This window comes from Triturus cristatus, chromosome 3_1, assembly GCF_964204655.1.
Source record: "Triturus cristatus chromosome 3_1, aTriCri1.1, whole genome shotgun sequence".
Taxonomy (NCBI): Eukaryota; Metazoa; Chordata; class Amphibia; order Caudata; family Salamandridae; genus Triturus; species Triturus cristatus.
Window position 1 is genome coordinate 213,026,027 of NC_140583.1, and position 18,488 is coordinate 213,044,514.

An 18,488-nucleotide genomic window follows, 5' to 3' on the forward strand; every position below is an offset into this window, starting at 1 on the left:
CCCCTGAAGGGACTGCATTCCTGCAAGCTGAAGCAGATGCTGGGCATGAATCTGCACCACATTAGGCTTTAGTGCCTCGGTTCTGGTCACAACTCAGAATTGTGCAATAAATGCTCCCTAATCCACACAAAAGCCATCATGGACTGGGAAGCAAAGCTCTACGTCATAAACAAAAGAATGAGATTGCTTTGGAAACAACATCTGCTGCCCATTTCAAATCGCAGTCTTGCTCCAAGTAATTGGGTAAGTCTTAAATCAATTGCTTCATAAGTGCAAGAAGGCTAATCGAGATTCATGACCTTACCATCCATGACCGCAGTGATGCCCATTTCAAATCCACTCCCAGCGCCAATCTAAGACCCAGAGCTGATATTGGCCCACTCTAAACCCATGTTGTGATACGAAATCACAAAAGCTCAGCCTTTAGCATTGGATGATCCCTAGGTTCTCCTCCAAATCCAGTACTACGTGAGGCTGTTCGGCTCTGATTTAGATGCTGTTCTTGGTCTTCAGAAAGTACCATGCGAGAATGACTATAAGGAGGTGGACAGTGTATCCCCTATTCCCTTTTCTCATGCTGGATTATACTTGGATTTACAGAATGCTATTGGTTAAGCCACCTCTCCTGAGAATTGGTATCTCCACCAGGCCCACCCAGGGAGGAGGGTGCTTTTATTTGTTGTATTCATGGCAGTAGTACTTAGCCTTGACAAAAACATTGATGGTCTCTTGGATGAAGCTGTGCCCACTGGCTTGACAACATGGTGTGGCCCCCGTGTACCTGGCATTTATCACCCAGCATCCAATTCTCGGTGGTCCACATGTCCACAGGCTAGGCCAATCTTAATGTATCTCTTGCGCACCACCAAATAGGCAGTCAAAGCGCATAGAAATGTTTGGCAAAGAAGTATTCTCTTCCGCCAGTCCGGCCTTATGGTCCCTAAAATGGTATCTGGCTCCTGGGCCGAAACACGAAGCCCTCTGGGACATGTTCAGCGAGTTTTTGCTGTCGGGATGTATCAAGTAATACAAAACATGATTCAGGATGGACAAGATACTATGAAATATGTCTTGCTGGGCAGCCTTACCACAACAGGCTGTGTGGGCTGTGCCATGGGCCCCAGTGTCCTGCTCAGGTGTCATGAATGGCTACGAGCTACTAGGTTTTCCAGTGATGTTCAAGAATATTTGATGGACATGTCCATTAAGGACATGAGTGTTTTAAAGGTAGCAGCATTATGGCCCAAACCCTAGGCTTATGTTCCCCAGCCCGCTAATTTCACAAACAATACCGAAAATTTAGAAGATATTAATGGGAGTCTATCCTACTACCAGTGTCTCCCTTCGCAACCAGTTTTGCAGTAGACCCAAAATGTTCAGAGCTCTAGAGCAATGGTTCTTAACTTTTTGACTTCTGTGGACCCTCATTGAATCATATTTGGAAAATGGGAACCTCCACTGAATTATTATTGGAATCCGAGGACCCTCACTGAGTCATTACCGGAATGCAGAGTACCCCTGCCTAAGAATTTTCAATAATTTGAACCACAAAACAATACAGAAACAAGCATTCATCAAACAAATACACAAATGATTAAATGTTTTAGTTAATTCATAAACAAATATAAAACTATTTTAAGTTTAGAAGGAAGGTTAGAGCTTTCTAAATTCAATTGAGGCTTCTCATCATCCATACTATGTTCTGTTTGATGCCCATGCACTGCCCCCACAAATCAATCTGAGGATACTAACGTAATTTTTAGCTTCCAATTTCAAATTCCTGCACATTTATAGAACGTTTTTTCAATTTACATTTGTAAATGTTGCTTTTTTAGAAATTTATATACACCTTATTAATCTGTAAATATTATTTTATTTTCAAAGCAGTCCCTGAGCAAGCTTCCCAGACCACAAGTTGGGAACCACTCCTCTAGAGACTTAATGCATACATTTTGGCACAGCCCAACTCTTTCTCCCTTTTGGAGTGGGGTACGGGGAGCCCTGGAGGGAATCCCAGGATGGAGAATACCCTGTGACCCCAAGCTCATTATGCTTCACATCAAGAATAGGGTAGAAGGCCTTAGGTACCAAAGGACACTGCACTAGTTGGGACTGATAGTAGCCAAGTGCGATGTTGAACAGGCGGGAAGGATTTGGATCACTGCCTGGGTCTGGAGTGCCCAATGTATTTATCTAGGGGTGCCCTCAGGAACACCTTAAGAATATGGGAGGGTGGGCAGACTTTAGAGGATTCACATTAGACCCGTGCACACCCCAGCAATGGGCAACGACTAGATGAAGACCTCCCCTCAGCAATGGTTTTACCTAAACCTGAGTAATACAGAGCATTTGGGTCTAGCTCCGTGAAACCATCTTTATTAATGTCCTTGTGTCAGATGCTACAAGATGTTTGCTGTTTCAAAACACAATGTATAACAGTGCCTCCTTATTGCTTGCTGTGTGATTGTGCTGCCCACAATGGGTATTCTGTGTTGCTTTTACAATAAACTGAAAATTTTATAAAAATGTTTTGCAAGGCAGCTATCTCCCACCTCTTCCTCATTCGCTTCAGTGATATTTAAAACAATTGAATTCCCTTTTCATAACCATGTGCAAGGGGCAGAGATTCAATTTATCCTACACTGCTGGCAATCAGTAACTTCTGATCAGTGGGTGCTGTAAATTGTTCATAAAGGATGTGCCCTGGCAATCACATCAATCTCCTCTCCCAACCGTTCTATCCAGGTTTCAGAAACTCATGCTGCCAACCTTCTGCAAGAAATCATGTTTCTTTTGGCAAAAGGTGCCATCGAGAGAGTACAGAATCTAAAGGCAAGAGGTCTGCCTCTGCTACTTCCTGGTGCGTGAAGAGGATGATGGAGGGCTGATGCCAATTTTGAATCTTCACCCTCTGAATGCTTTTCTACAGAAGGACAAATTTATAATGCTCACTTTGGCCCTGGTGTTTTCTGCCCTGCACCTGGAGGATTGGATGCTCTCCTTAGACTTGCTGGACACGTACTTCCATGTACCTAGCTTGCAGTCTCACAGATTCTATTGTTGGTTCATGGTGGCATCAGGGTATTACCCATTTTCTGTTCTACCCCCCTGCTTCATCTTTGGCACCTGGGATGTTTAAAAAATGAACTGCTGTGCTCACAGTCCACCCTCCCAGGTCAGGAATACATGTATCTTGAAGACTGTCTGTTCAGGGTTCGCTGCAGTCAGTCGTAGACCACCTCTAAACTACAATCTTCCTTTTGCCAGACTTGGGGTTTATGATCGACGAACTAAAGTCCCATCTGATGCCTACACAAATGATAACCTTCATAGAGTCCAATCCTTGACACAGTGGCGTTCAAGGCCTTTCCACTCTGCAACAAATGTTTTGGGCTCAAGCCTGAATCTCACTGAGGTTGGTTCTGAGGCTTCTTAACCGTATACATCCTTTTGGTTTCCAGTGCCCGCTAGCACTTGCAGGTCATGGAGTCAATTTTTTGTTTCCTAAGGAGAGAATATATATATATATATATATATATATATATATATCACACATGTTATAGTTAGCTGGACATTTTACTGATAAAAAACCAATGAAATTCCCCCGTTATAGTTAGTGCAGGCAACTATAACTCACGCGACCGCAATCCTCTGCTGATGCTAATACTGTATTTAGACACTTATTTGCCCATGTCTTCTTCCATTAAATTTTAGCTATACATATATTACAAATATTTTTTTTTCATAAAGACACATGTCATCAGCAGAGGATTGCGGTCACGTGAGTTATAGTTGCCTGCACTAACTATAACGGGGGAATTTCATTGGTTTTTTATCAGTAAAATGTCCAGCTAACTTTAACATGTGTGAAACCTATGGTTTTTTCAGTGAATTTGCAAGGTTTTTTAAATGCTAATTCCTAACTATAACGTGTGTGAAACCTATGGTTTTTTCAGTGAATTTGTACGGTTTTTTAAATGCTAAGTTACTTTACGCCATTCGTGGCGTGCGTGCCCACTTAACGCAGTTCGTTCCGTGCGCGCACGGTGCGCTTCGCGCACCGTGCGCGCACAGTGAGCACGCGGTGCGCTTCGCACACCGCGCGCCCACTTTACGCAGTTAGTGCCGCGCCCACGTTACGCTGGATGGGCCATGTACGCACGATGCGCTTCGCGCACCGTGCGCACATGGAGGACATATTATGCGCTTCGCTGTGAAAGGTAAGCTTTTACATTTTCTACATCACAAATACGCTATGCACAAATGGTGCCCTGCGGGCAACATTGGCACACGGGGTGGGGAGAGTGGGGATAATTTTTTTTTATTTTTTTTTATTTTTACCGTACGCGTACGGTAAGCGTAATCGGCGATTTTTCGTAAAAAAATTAAAATGGATTTTTGTCCATGGGGGAACTGTGGGGACCCATTAATCAAGGCTAGGTGGTAAGGAGCTGTCTAAACCGTCCCATTACATGTTTTTTGCCTTTGTTTTTCCTCACCCCTTAAGAGTGCGAGAGAGAAAATGGCGGCCGCCGCTTCCTGGTTTCGAACGATTCGAATGTTTACTAAGATCTAAGAGCCAATCAGAATCGCGCTCGCGCACGTCACCGTACGCGTACGGTAAGCTTACCGTAAGCGCACCGTAAGCTGGCTCAGATATATATATATTGATTTAAATGCTATTTTCTCAGGAACTACTGAACAGATTTACACCAGACCTACAAAAGGCACTTCCTTGACCTGAGGACTACCTCTCTGCCAAATTTCAAGTAACTCTGTTCAGCCGTTCGGGCTGGAGCTGTGTCTAAAGGTCCTATAGAAAAATGCATGGGAAAAACGCGTTTTGGGACCCCCCTTTTTTCTCAGCCCCCGCTTGACGAATCCCCCCGAGACTTTCAGGGTAGGAGCGGAGCGTAGCGCCCCATTAGTTTTGAAAATTTCGCGAGGATTCGTCGAACTATGGGCGCGCTCCGAGCGCGTACCGTAAGCTTACCGTACGCGCACGCTGCCGTGCGCGAGCGCGATTCTGATTGGTTGTTAGATCTCAGTAAACATTCGAATCGGTCGAAACCAGGAAGTGTCAGCCGCCATTTTGTCTCTCGCAGTCTGAGGGGGTGAAAAACAAAGGTGGATAACGTGAAAAGGGGGCAGGGTGGACAGTTCCTGACCCCCTAGCCTTTGTCAGGGGGTCCCAGAAGGACCTCCAAGGGCAAAAAATAAATTTAAATTTTTTTTTCAAAAAATCGCCGAATGCGCGCAGCGTACGCGCACGGTGTAAACGGAGAAATTCCGCGAGGAAAAATTCCGCGAACTTCGCGTAATTACGCGTACCGTACGCGCACGGCAAAAAAAAAATTTCAAAAAGGAAAGCTTAAAAAAAAATTAAAAAAAATTGTGAGGTAAGGTTGGCTCTTAAAAGAGCCGTTGGGTTAATACAGGGATGGAGGAAAGAAAGAATGGGAATATTATGAGCGTCTACAAACGTGCTGGTCTATCTTATTGTTAATAAGGGAAACACTGGTCTCCCCAAAAACAATAAGACCACAACAAGTTGTACACCTCATTGCAACCCTCCCAAATCGAGGGTTAACGTCCAGAGGAGCAGAAGAAGGTGATGCTCCCACCTCAGAGGAAGGGCTCAGCTGAGCTGCCGATGATGTACTCGGCTGAGCTTCTGAGGTTGGGCTCTGGTGACTTCTCCAGTATGTCGAGCAAAGGTCCTGGGATGTTTATCCCTAAGGTGTCTCATCATAGAGTGATTTCCAAAGGAGTACTTCTTCCTTGGATTTCCTCTAGATAAAACACGGTCACAAAGTGTGCAAGTGACCAATGGAGCATTGACCTTTTTCTCCCCCTCTGGAAAAGTAAAATACTCCCATACAAAAGAATTCTTTTGTTTCCTCCTTCTCTGGATGATGGTGGTGCTGCTAGCCTCACTCTCAGAAGAGGTCTGCTGTTGTGCCATTGTATCTCAATGTCAATTCAGCTCCTTCTCCTAGGGGATCTCAAGCAGTAATGAGGGGAATGGGTGTGGTGTGGGAAGTTTCTGGAACTGAAAGTAGTTTCAACCAATGAAAAGTGTTCTTTGTGGATCACATGACCTACCGTGCGCGCTCCGTAAGCTTACGGTACGCGCTCGGAAACAAGTACGCATGCGCAAACGTGACACTTACGGAGCGCTTACGGAGCGCGTACGTAAGACGCACTCGCGCATGCGCATTACACGCCCCTGCGTAACCGCGATGTTGCTTCCGCGTGTACGCGTACGTCACGTACGTATCACGTAAGCGCGCTGTACTTATGACGTGCGTAGCGTCAGCTTACCGTACGCGCATCGTATCACGTAAGCGCACCGTACTTATGACGTACAGAGCGCGTAGCGTCAGCTTACCGTACGCGCACGGAAAAAAATGCATAAAAAAAAAAATTAACCATTTCATAATGCAGGATATAGTACATATATTATTTTATACATAGGTTTACCAAAAATGTCAAAAAAAAATTTGCATTTAAAAAACCGTACAAATTCACTGAAAAAACCATAGGTTTCACACACGTTATAGTTAGGAATTAGCATTTAAAAAACCTTGCAAATTCACTGAAAAAACCATAGGTTTCACACATGTTATAGTTAGCTGGACATTTCACTCATAAAAAACCAATGAAATTCCCCCGTTATAGTTAGTGCAGGCAACTATAACTCACGCGACCGCAATCCTCTGCTGATGATGTCAGATATTACATCACTGATGACATATGTGTCTTTATGAAAAATAAATATTTGTAATATATGTATAGCTAAAGATTAATGGAAGAAGACATGGGTAAATAAGTGTCTAAATACAGTGATGTAATATCTGACATCATCAGCAGAGGATTGCGGTCGCGTGAGTTATAGTTGCCTGCACTAACTATAACGGGGGAATTTCATTGGTTTTTTATGAGTGAAATGTCCAGCTAACTATAACATGTGTGAAACCTATGGTTTTTTCAGTGAAAATATATATATATATATATATTGCCACGAATTAAACCCTGGCTGGATTTGTCAAAGACATTGCGTCGTGTCCTTTTGTTTTGAGAGGAGTGTTGTTCGTATTTAGCGGACCGAGCTGGGTGGTTCGCCTGACGACGCACCCGCTGATTTGGAGTTTGCGGTGGCTGTTTTCAAGCAACGTGGTAAAGGATATATATATATATATGTGTATATGTATATATGTATATGTATATGTATATATATATATATATATATATATATGTATGTATATATATATATATATATATATATATATGTATGTATATATATATATATATATATACATACATACATACATATATTCTACTGGTGGTCGCCAGTAGATAGTTATAGTTAGGACCGAGTTTCCATAGGAAATCTGAAAATTCTATTTTGAATAACTTTGGTGCCGGTTGACGAATCCTCGCGAAATTTTCAAAACTAATGAGGCGCTCCGCTCAGCTCCTACCCTGAAAGTCTCGGGGTGATTCGTAAAGGGGGGTCCCAAACGCATTTTCCCATTGAACCTTTAGTCGAAGGTACAGCCCGAACGGCTGAACAGAATTACTTGAAATTTGGCAAAGAGGTAGTCCTCAGGTCAGGCATGTGCCTTTTGCATATATGGTGTCAATCTGTTCAGTAGTTCCTGAGAAAATTGCAGTTAAAAGTACATAAATATCTATAAGCGCGCACCGTGCGCGCACCATAACGTGCGCGAGCGTAATTCTGATTGGTGGTTACATGTCAGTCAACATTCGAATCGGTCGAAATCAGGAAGTGTCGGCCGCCATTTTGTGTGTTTTGTGTGTGACAGTGAAAAAGAAAGGTGGAGAACGTGAAAAGGGGGCAGGGTAGAGTTCCTGACCCCCTAGCCTTTGTCAGGGGGTCCCTGAAGGACCCCGAAGGGTGAAAAACCGTGCGGTGTGCGCGCACGGTGAAAAACCTTAAATAAAACCATTTTAAACGAGCCATTCCATATTACAGGATACAGTTAATCTATAACAATATACATAGGTAGCTTATTGTAAAATAAATATATAAAAAATATAATAAAACATACATAACTTAGCATTTAAAAAACCTTACAAATTCACTTAAAAAACCATCGGTTTCACACACGTTATAGTTAGGAATTAGCATTTAAAAAACCTTGCAAATTCACTTAAAAAAACCATAGGTTTCACACATGTTATAGTTAGCTGGACATTTCACTCGTAAAAAAACATTGAAATTCCCCCGTTATAGTTAGTTCAGATAACTATAACTCGCGCGACCGCCACTCTATCACAAGGATGATGTCATCAGTGATGTCATGAGTGATGCCACTGACCATGTCATGAGTGATGTAATATGTGACGTCATGAGCAGTGGATTGCGGGCGCGCGAGTTATAGTTGCAATGAGGCAATTACTGCGCTCTGAAGTTCCTATCAAAAGATTTTCCAGGGGACACATTCAGTCTGCTGTAGGGTTAGGGGCTTTCTTCACCTTCCACTGCTACCTTCTCTGCCTCGGACAAACGCTTTATAATAGTACTGGATTGGGCCAGGAGACTGCAGTATCTTGACTTGCTGAGCTTGAGTGTTTGCTGTTCGATTTGCCTGCCTCAGCAGCAGTGTAGGGTCCTGCATCCTAATCTGCAGATTCTACACCGCCATGCATGGGGATTGAGTAGTAACAATAGAGTAGTTTTGACTTTTCTGCTGACATAATGCATGTGATTTTAGCCACTAGCAGTTGTTTGACTAAATCTATCCAATCAGGCATTGTAAAAAAAAAAGTGGCATAATGTGTGGACCATCAGTTTGATTCTCTGGAGACACATTTACATGATGTTCTGTTTGTTTTCTGTTTTGCCCAGCAAGGCGTTGCTGTTGCCACAATTAAAGGTTACATCTAGGCCTTTTTCCTTTTGCCTCACCAACTTTCTTTTGGTCACTTGTTGTGATGAGGTTCTTAAAAGGATTAATACATATGTTCCTACTAAGTCTTTTCATTGTATCTCAGTGGCACTTTAATTTAGTCATTATGTTTCTAATATGGATGACATTCAAGCCTAGGTCATCAAGACGGTTTTTCTTATTGCTATCTCTCCTCCACACTGTGTCAGTGAGCTGCAAGCGCTCTCATTACGACTTGCTTACTCCGCTTTCTTTCTTGACAAATCGGTGCTGAGAACCTGGGCTTCCTTTCTACCAAATGGTAAATCACCCTTCCATGTGGGTCAGTCCATCCTCATTCCTGCTTTCTCTTCTCCACCACATCCCTCTAGAAAGCAGGAGAGGATATACTGGCTTGATAGGAAGAGAGCCCTTAGTTTTTACATCGAGTGGACAATTAACCTGTTTCTTACATAATCTCGGAACACTATCATTTGGTTGTAAGTTCAACAGGCAGGTGGCCATAGTCCTCCACCTCAGCCATGTGGATCCCACCTCAATTTTCATAAGCTTGCCCATCTTTTTTGTGAACTGCCCTCTCCTTGCAGATGCAGTAGATGGATGGTTATAGATACATATTCATCTGCAAACTATTGTTCGTGCCCCAAGTTAATAGTGTTGTAACAAACATACCGCTTTCTACTCGCATGTCTTCTACTACCCACTTGTCTTCTAAAGATCTTCCTGCTCATATTACTACTGCACCAGTTTGAGTTGAATTTTGAACTGTTGATATGCCACATGGTTACTGTGGCATCTTCCTTGGGCTCCTCACCAAAACTACTAAGGCTTTGACTGAGATTTTATTAGTCTTTTCCTGTCTTACCAGCTGACTGGATGTTTAAGACAAATGTAGTTGTGTACAGAACACTTTATTGGACAAGATCTTCTCCTCTATGCCTGCTTTTGCAAGGATCTGCAACAAGACTGTAAAACTCATTCCCACTGGTTCTACAGTTGCTGTAAGATATAAGACGGTGCCATGTGGTGACTGTAGCATATATTTTTGTCTTCAAGTTTGTACTGTGGAATTGCTTCTGAGAGTGATGGAATCTATTGGCAAAGTTATCTGAATATGGATAGTCCTATGCAATAAATGTGTTACTAATTGGCGTATCATCCACTTCTCTGCAACCCTAAAGCTCGGTCTATAAAAGGCAAAGCAGGCATGGAAACATGTACTATTTGATTAGCTGACCTTTTAATAAGGAACGCTAGTCAAAATCCACTTGTTTATTAAATCGTCTTAAATCTCTCTTAAAATCCAACTTTCCCTCTTTGACGTAATTTACAGAGTATCCTACTGTTCTAGAGCTTAAAATATTCTGTGATTGAGATATGGGATTACAGGAACTTTATACTCATTCTGACACTCGAAATAATAAAAACATTCAATTTAATGAAATCCAAATGACAACACAGGTGAGACACAAAGTGCCCTAAGATCATGCCCCTGACATGAAAAGGTATTTTACAAGTCTACAATTTTACGGTATACCCACACTAGACAACCGGGTACAGTATTTTGGTGTTACCATGGCAATACCACTTACCAAGTGCTTTGCTGTTTTGTCTTTTTTATTGTAAAACTGTATAATATCAAAAAATCTAATTGGGAACATGAAGAGAGATTATGGCACTTCTGCTACACAACAGCAATGTGACTTTGAGTATGTTTCTTAGTTTACAGCGTTAGTTTAGCATTGTTCCATATTTATATAAATATAAGTATGTATGGGTGGGTGGGTGTGTGTGTGTATATATATATAATATACGCACACACACATTTATGTATATATGTGTACATATATATGTGTGTGTGTCTCTCTAGCTTAGCATTGTTCCATATTTATATAAATATAAGTATGTATGGGTGCATGTGTGTGTGTGTGTATATATATATATATATACACACACACACACATACATTTATGTATATATGTGTACACATATATATATATTTATATGTGTGTTTGTCTCTCCACATATGTTATGTATAAGTAACTTCTCAACGTCTGCTAGTGGGTTTGTGGTCGAATGCCTTAAAGAAGATGCTGTGGATCAGGTGATCTCACTTTGTCGTTGGAAAAGCAGGACTCCCATACAAAATGTGTTGAAATTACTGCTTTTGTGACTAACATGAATATACAGTAATACAATAGTGATTGTGTTACTCATTATGGGGAAATCTGCGTCCTTACTTTGGCTCACTTGGCAGTTCACCGGCTTCAATAGTTCTGCACGGTGTTGTGATTACTAGGGGTGGGCGGAATTGGCGTAGCCGCGCTACGCAAAGCTCCGCGAAACGGCAAAAAATCTTCGTGAGCTCGCAGAAATTCCGCGACCACACGGAATTGCATGTTCGCAATGCTTTTTTCCTGTTCGCGAACGCAGTTTGCGTGCTCGGGGGGGAAATATCTCGCAAACACTCATTTTGAGAACGCGAACAAGCAAAAAATTTTGGGCAATTCCGCGTTCTCCGCGGAACGCGAAATTACCCAAATTCCGCGAGCGGAACGGTATTTACGCCTAGGCTTAGTGATTACAAGACTTGGAACTGTTGATATGTAACTGCAAATATTTAAAAATATAGATTATGTACTTGATAGATAAGTACTTGCAAACAAATGTTCATCAGCAATTTGTTATAACCCTTTAATGCATTCTGAAAGCTGTAAAGCTATTCTGTAATCATAAAGCCATATACCAGTTGACAAATCTTGGATATGTCAAAGAGAAATAAAGATACTTACCTTAGGAAAACGACCTTTTCTTATACTTTTCAACAACATTTTGGAACAGAAAACCATTATTGTCAGATTTGAATTTATAGAATACTCTCCTTCCTTCTAAATTGTGTGTTGTATTTGCAGACCGACATCTTTGGCCTGGGAAGTGAAAAAAATGTCTCCTGGACGACATGTCCTCCCAAGTCCCTCATCCGATAGAATCAGCGTTACATCAAGTGCTCGAAGGACTCTTAATTTTGGGTATGAAGACAAAAACAAATGTGATTGGTGTGTTGCTACTCAACAAAACTTGTGTGTGTAACATTTCTTCCATCAAGAAGTGCATATGAGCTGCATGTGTTTTATTACTCCACCTCTCATATGTCTTATGATGTTGTTTGTAATGTTTTCATTTATTATATTCACCCGATTCAGGTAAAAAGCACAGGTCTAAAATTGAAAGCCTGTTGCTCCTTTACAGTGAACATGTTGACCAACATGCATGCACATTTGTACGCTAATCAACAAACTTACCAACGAAGGGCATTCCAAATATAGTGGCTTTTTCTTTTTTTTAATAAATGGTTATCGTTTACCCTTTACATATATGGTTAATTCCAAGTTAATCACTATATAACTATAAAGTCTGCAACTTTCACCTCGTTGCTAATATGCACATTATTGGTTGGGTAAGTAGGCCTGTACAACACAAAGAAATAGATTTGTTGATCCTTTCTGACTGGAAGTACCTGATAGCATATCTTGTGGAACTATTAACAGAGACTCATTAGATTTCCTTTGACTGTCATCAACCAAATGTTTAATCCGTATTAGCACCTTTTAAAATTGGAATTGCAGTGTTCTCTGAAGCTAGCATTGACACCTTTTATAAAGGTGTTATCTCGATCATAGTGCCTGGGCTTGAATTCTGTCTGTTGAATTTTCTATGATGTATGGTGGAGGGAGGAGAGCAAAGTTTGGAGAAGGCTTTTGAAACGTTCTGTTAAAATAGCGATCTTCCCTAGTCCAGCAGTGTTGATGCAGGCAGAGCACTGGTGAGATTGTTGGCCTCTTACTTTGCAGTGTTTGCTACCATAGTCCATCGCAAAGGTGACATTCCCTTCCTAGTTTTGGGAGATTAGACCACTGTGCTTCGAGTAAGGGGGCTGTTGTATGATCAGGGATTTTCCGCTTATTGGTATAAATTATATTTATGGAGGCTATACTATTAAGATAGGGAAACTGGATGACTATAAAGCTACAACCCCAATCCTTTCATTAACATGCATGCCCCTAAAAGCGCTCAGTTGCAGGTGGCCGAACGCAACCATTAAACCGAGATTGGCCATGGGCACGGGGGGAGATTCAGGAGCTAAGTCAGGTTAAGACTATAGCTATATGGAATAGTGATTGTCACATAGTGACTCTTCAATGAATAGAATTGATTCCCTTGTAGAACTGTGGAATAGTGGATATCAGTGAGTTCTTCTACGATAAAACAGGCAGCCCAAGCAATAATTTGAATAACATTTGTGGATAGGTTGTCAAGGTCTTAAAGACAGTGGCAACATTGATCATCAGAGGAGCAACACAGAGTAATATTGCATGCTATTGAAGATTGGTCTGGGTTCAATTGCGTTTGCTTTCGGTGTATGGCAGTAGAAAACATTAAAGGACTTATGGAGTGGTGAATAGAGGAGCTTTTTCAAAACACTACTGATATATATATATCCTACTGGTGGTCGGCAGTAGGTAGTTATAGTTAGAGCCTAGTTTCCATAGGAAAAGCGTTTTTTGATTTGCTAATAACTTTGGCGTCGTTTGACGAATCTTTGCGAAATTCTCCCCCCAAAAAAGTCTATCCAGTTCAGCCCCTATCCTGAACGTTTGGGGGTGATTCGTCAAGTGGGGGCTGAGAAAAAAGGGGGGTACCAAAACGCGTTTTTTGTATGTTAATTTCCATAGGAAATTTTGAGACAGGCTACAGCTCGAACTGCTGAATGGAATTACCCCAAATTTGGCAAAAAGGTACTTCTTGATTCAGAAAGTGACCTTTTTTTAAATTTACCCGAAATTTGGCAAAAAGGTAGTGCTTGATTCAGAAAGCGACCTTTTTTTTAAATGGTGTAAATCCGTTCAGTAGTTGCAGAGAAGTTAAAAAAAATAAGTTTTGTTATCTATGGCCGCGGTGGATTCGCGAATTCTCCCGACCACAAGCTTTATTCTAATTGGCTGTCAACACTCCAAAGTGTTGGCAGCCATCTTGTGACTCGGTAGAACACTCGGTAGATGCGGCTCCCGCCCTGTCATAGCAAACACCGGTTTGGATTTTGTAAGCAAGAGCAGGTTTCCTGCTCTCGCTTACAAAATCCAAACCAGATTGCTTTTCCACATGGGGAGCTGCATGTTAGCTGCTCCCCTTGTAGAAAAGCAATGCCAGCTCCCGCAGGAGGCGGGGTGCCGGCGGGACCGTGGGGGAATTGGGGGTCGCCCCACAGTCCCCAACAGATAGGGCCGGCCCGGGGGATGTGGTCCCCGGGGCCAGAAGTGGCCCGGGAGGGGGGCCACGTAACCCCCCTCCATTAAAAAAAAAAAGGCCGGCCCTGAGGTATTGGGTCCCTGGGGCCATAATTGGCCTCCTTCCGAAAAATAAATTAAAAAAAAAGGATGGCCAGGCCCTGGGGGATGGAGTCCCTGGGGCCAGAAGTGGCCCGGGAGGGGGGCCACGCGGCCTCACTCCCCAAAATTAAAGAAAAATGTGTTATAAAATTAGAGGCCGACCCCAGGGGATGGGGTCCCCGGGGCCAATAGAGGCTTCAGGCCACACAGCCCCCCTCCGTAAAAAAATCAAATAAATGTGGCCATGCCCCGGGGAATTGGGTCCCCGGGGCCGGAATTGGCCACGGGAGGGGGGGCACACGTGGACCCCTTCCCGTTTAACAACATTTTTTTTTTTTAAAAGGGGTCAGGCCCTGAGGGATGGGGTCCCCAGGGCCCAAAAAAACCCCACTTCTAAAATAAATAAAAAATAAAAAAGGCCGGCATCGTGCCAGCGGCCCCGCCCCCTCCAGCAACACTCTTAAGTTGCGGAATTAATTCCCCTTCAATACTGGGGGTCCCCAGGGGCCAACTAGCCCACCAGGTACCTCCAGTATGCGCCGCAGGGCTGCCTTGCAGAGAGGTGTTCTGAGGCCACGCCCCTTTTTACACCTCTCTGCAACACCTCTCTGCAACACAGCTCTGTGGCGCTTACTGGAGGTACCTGGTGGGCTCGTTGGACCCCAGGGACCCTCAGGACTCAAGGGGATTTTTAAATTGGAGGATTAAGTCCCCTTCAATCCTAAGGGTCCATGGGGGCCAACTAGCCCACCAGGTACCTCCAGTAAGCGCCAGGGAGCTGCGTTGCAGAGTGATGGTCCAAGGCCACACCCCCTTTTTACACCACTCTGCAACGCAGCTCTGTGTGTCTTGTGTCCTGAGGACCTCAAGACACAAGTGGACTTTATCCTCTGAGCAGACGTGTGTTTGAAGCCGCATTTGCAGCATGGTGTAAAAAGGGGCATGGCCTCAGAACACCTCTCTGAAACGGAGGTCTGTGGCGTTGACTGAATGTACCTGGCGGGCTACTTGGCCAGGTACATTCAGGATTCGAGGGGACTTAATAGGGATGTCATAGTTAGAAAATTTGCATTTAAAAAAACCATTGAAATTCACTAAAAATAACATAGGTTTCAGGTACGTTATAGTTAGAAATTAGCATTTAAAAAAACATCAGAAATTCACCGAAAAAACCATAGGTTTCAGGGACGTTATAGTTAGCTGGACATTTCACTCTTACAAAGTACTCTTACTAGTACTGAGCGAATCTTAGCCGGGATTTGCCAGGGATATTTTGCATCTAGTCTTTCTACCATGTTTATACATATTTGAAGGAGTGGGAGGGCTATATATATCTTTGAAATGTTGGTGCAACTTAGATTGATAAAGCCTGCTGTGCAGGCGAAACGCGTCTCTCTTTTCTGCGGGGGTCGAGGGCGACCTGAAATACCATTCCATCAGCCCCATGCTTACAGACCGGTATGCGTGCCTCTTCCTTGGGGAAGTGGGATTGGATATATATATATATATATATATATATGTATATATATATATATTACCTACTGGCGGTCGCCAGTAGGTAGTTATAGTTAGGACCGTGTTTCCATAGGAAATCCGCAACATTCTATTTTGAATAACTTTGGCGCCGATTGACGAATCCTCGCAAAATTTTCAAAATAGGTGGGGCGCTCCGCTCTTTCCCTGAAAGTCTCGGGGTGATTTGTCAAGTGGGGGCTGAGAAAAGGGGGGGTCCCAAAACGCGTTTTCCCCATGCATTTTTCCATAGGACCTTTAGTCCAAGCTGCAGCCCGAATGGCTGAACAGAATTACTTGAAATTTGGCAAAGAGGTAGTCCTCAGGTCAGGGATGTGTCTTTTGTAGGTCTGGTGTAAATGTGTTCAGTATTTGCTGAGAAAATAGCATTTGAATCAATATATATATCTATAGGCGCGCTCCGAGCGCTTACGGTAAGCTTACCGTACGCGCACGCTGCCATGCGCGAGCTCAATTCTGATTGGTGGTTACATGACTGTAAACATTCGAATCGGCCGAAATGAGGAAGTGTCGGCCTCCATTTTGTGTGCCTCACACTGATAAAAAAAAGAAGGAGAACGTGGAAAGGGGGCAACGAAGAGAGTTGCAGACCCCCTAGCGTTTGTCAGGGGGTCCAAGAAGGCCATAAAAGTATGAAAAATACATTTAAATTATTTTTTGAAAAAAATCGCGGGGTGCGCGTACGGTAAGCTTACCGTACGCGTACGGTAGAAAAAAAAAATAAAAGAAAAAAAAAACAATTTTAAGTGTTTAGATATTAGGGGGCTCTAAAAAGAGCCGTTGTGTTCATTGAGTGTTTTTTGGTACCTACAAGTAAGTACCGATGCAGAGTCTAAAGTTCAAGAGGAAGACTCTGTTCCCTTCATCATTGAAATGTACACCGTCTCCTCTATAAATGTCTTGCATGTTGAAACGCAAGTTGTTGTGGTATATACAACCCATACCATAGTCTCTGAGGAAAGCAGAAACAGATTTATTGACGTGCTTTCTTGCTTTGTCAATTTGCGGACAAAATTGGTTGGACCAGTTCCACTTTTGCCTTTGGCATATGTTAGAATATACAAAGGCAGAATGAGGAAAAAGCGACATCAATTGCACAAAGGTGTCCTTAATAAGCATTTCCAGACCTACACCAGTTAAAGTGCCTAGGTCATTTCCACCACAGTGCACAATAATAAGGTTAGGCTGTGGGAGATGCAGAAAGGTTTTCACCAAAGGCATTAATTGGTGCCACTTTAACTCTCTCTGACCAATCCATTTAATGTCTACATTTGGCAAAGCAAGGTCTCTCACCATACCTCTTTTTTCTACAAATTTTTCACTCCAGAAGACATAGCTGTGACCTACAATCCACACTGTGAACATCTTTGAAGGAGATCTGGATGCACTCTGAAGGTGTCTTTCAGTAGAATGGCAATATGAAATGAAAGACAGTTTGAAAATGGAGGCATACATATTTTTTTTAAATAAAAAGAACTCATTGGCTGTTTCACACCATTCTACACTAAAAACTAGGCTGTATGTGTACATTTTTAGAAGCATGTTTTGTATTGGTTCAGAAAATTGTTTTCCCACAGAAGAATAGTTTGGATTTGCTGTTAGGTTCGACAGGTGAAGCACTCTTGGTCTTTCGATTTGAAACATTGTGTGGTGAACTTCTGACCTCTCTCCTCACAGCAGTGTTCCGTGAGCTGTTGCTATGGTAGCAGGCAGAAGTCAAGTTGGGGGAAGGGTACATTTTGAAAAGAGTTGAAGTTTTCAACCAATAGAAATGTATGATTTCATTTGAAAAAAAGTTGGAAGCACAGAGATTTGTAATTAACATGTATATGTGTGAAAAAAGAGAGGGAAACATTGCCATTAATTGGTTCTGCTCAGAGGAGAGAGGTGTACAGCTCTGATATTCTGACTGTGATAGTCTGCTGTTTGAGTGCCACATTTCTTTCTCAACTTACTAATTTTAAAGGTGAGTTATGAGTTTGAGAGGGGATGTATGTGGTGAATTTTGCATGAGTTTATGAGCACAGAGGAATTGCTGTCAGAGATGTATTTCGTGTTTCTCTGGTTCTTTTGAGAAGTAACCATCCATATGTCTCTTGCAACTGAAAATACACAGTCTGCATAAGCAGACTGTTAGCACACACCCAGCAGTTTATCCTGTAGATTCAGGCTGAGTATTCACAAGTGAATGGTGTTTCATGGAAGCAGTGAGTAACGCTAATACATTCAACATCACTAAGGCTGATTTCTTTTGCTGGAGTGTAGTCAGTCACCAAGGTCACACATGTTCATGGTCTTAAAAAGCTGTTTGCACATGTGCTGTTTTCTGTGTCTGAAAACTGTAATGAAAATGTATGCGACTGTTAGAGTAATTAACGCTTGCAGGAAAAAACAGTATTAAGTGTGCTAAGAAATTGGCAAGTAAATTTCATTTTCTGCGTAAAATCACAGCATGAGTCTGTGAGTATAGTGGAATTGCTGTCAGAGATGTATTTCGTGTCTCTCTGGTTCTTTTGGGAAGTAACCATGCATATGTCTCTTGCAACTGAAAATACACAGTCTGCATAAGCAGACTGTTAGCACACACCCAGCAGTTTATCCTGTAGAATCATGCTGAGTATTCACAAGTGACTGGTGTTTCAGGTAGCAGTGA

At 42.5% G+C, this 18,488-nt stretch overlaps 1 protein-coding gene across 3 annotated transcripts in view; it reads left to right on the plus strand.

The window, feature by feature from the left end:
• The window catches only part of SCAPER (S-phase cyclin A associated protein in the ER), a 3,109,515-nt gene that overhangs the window by 633,302 nt on the left and 2,457,725 nt on the right, over positions 1–18,488 (plus strand). For all 3 annotated transcript variants that reach the window (XM_085643688.1, XM_085643687.1, XM_085643686.1), the window contains exon 7: positions 11,828–11,944. In XM_085643688.1, coding sequence (XP_085499814.1) covers positions 11,828–11,944 — 117 coding nt within the window. The remainder of the gene's footprint in view (positions 1–11,827; positions 11,945–18,488) is intronic.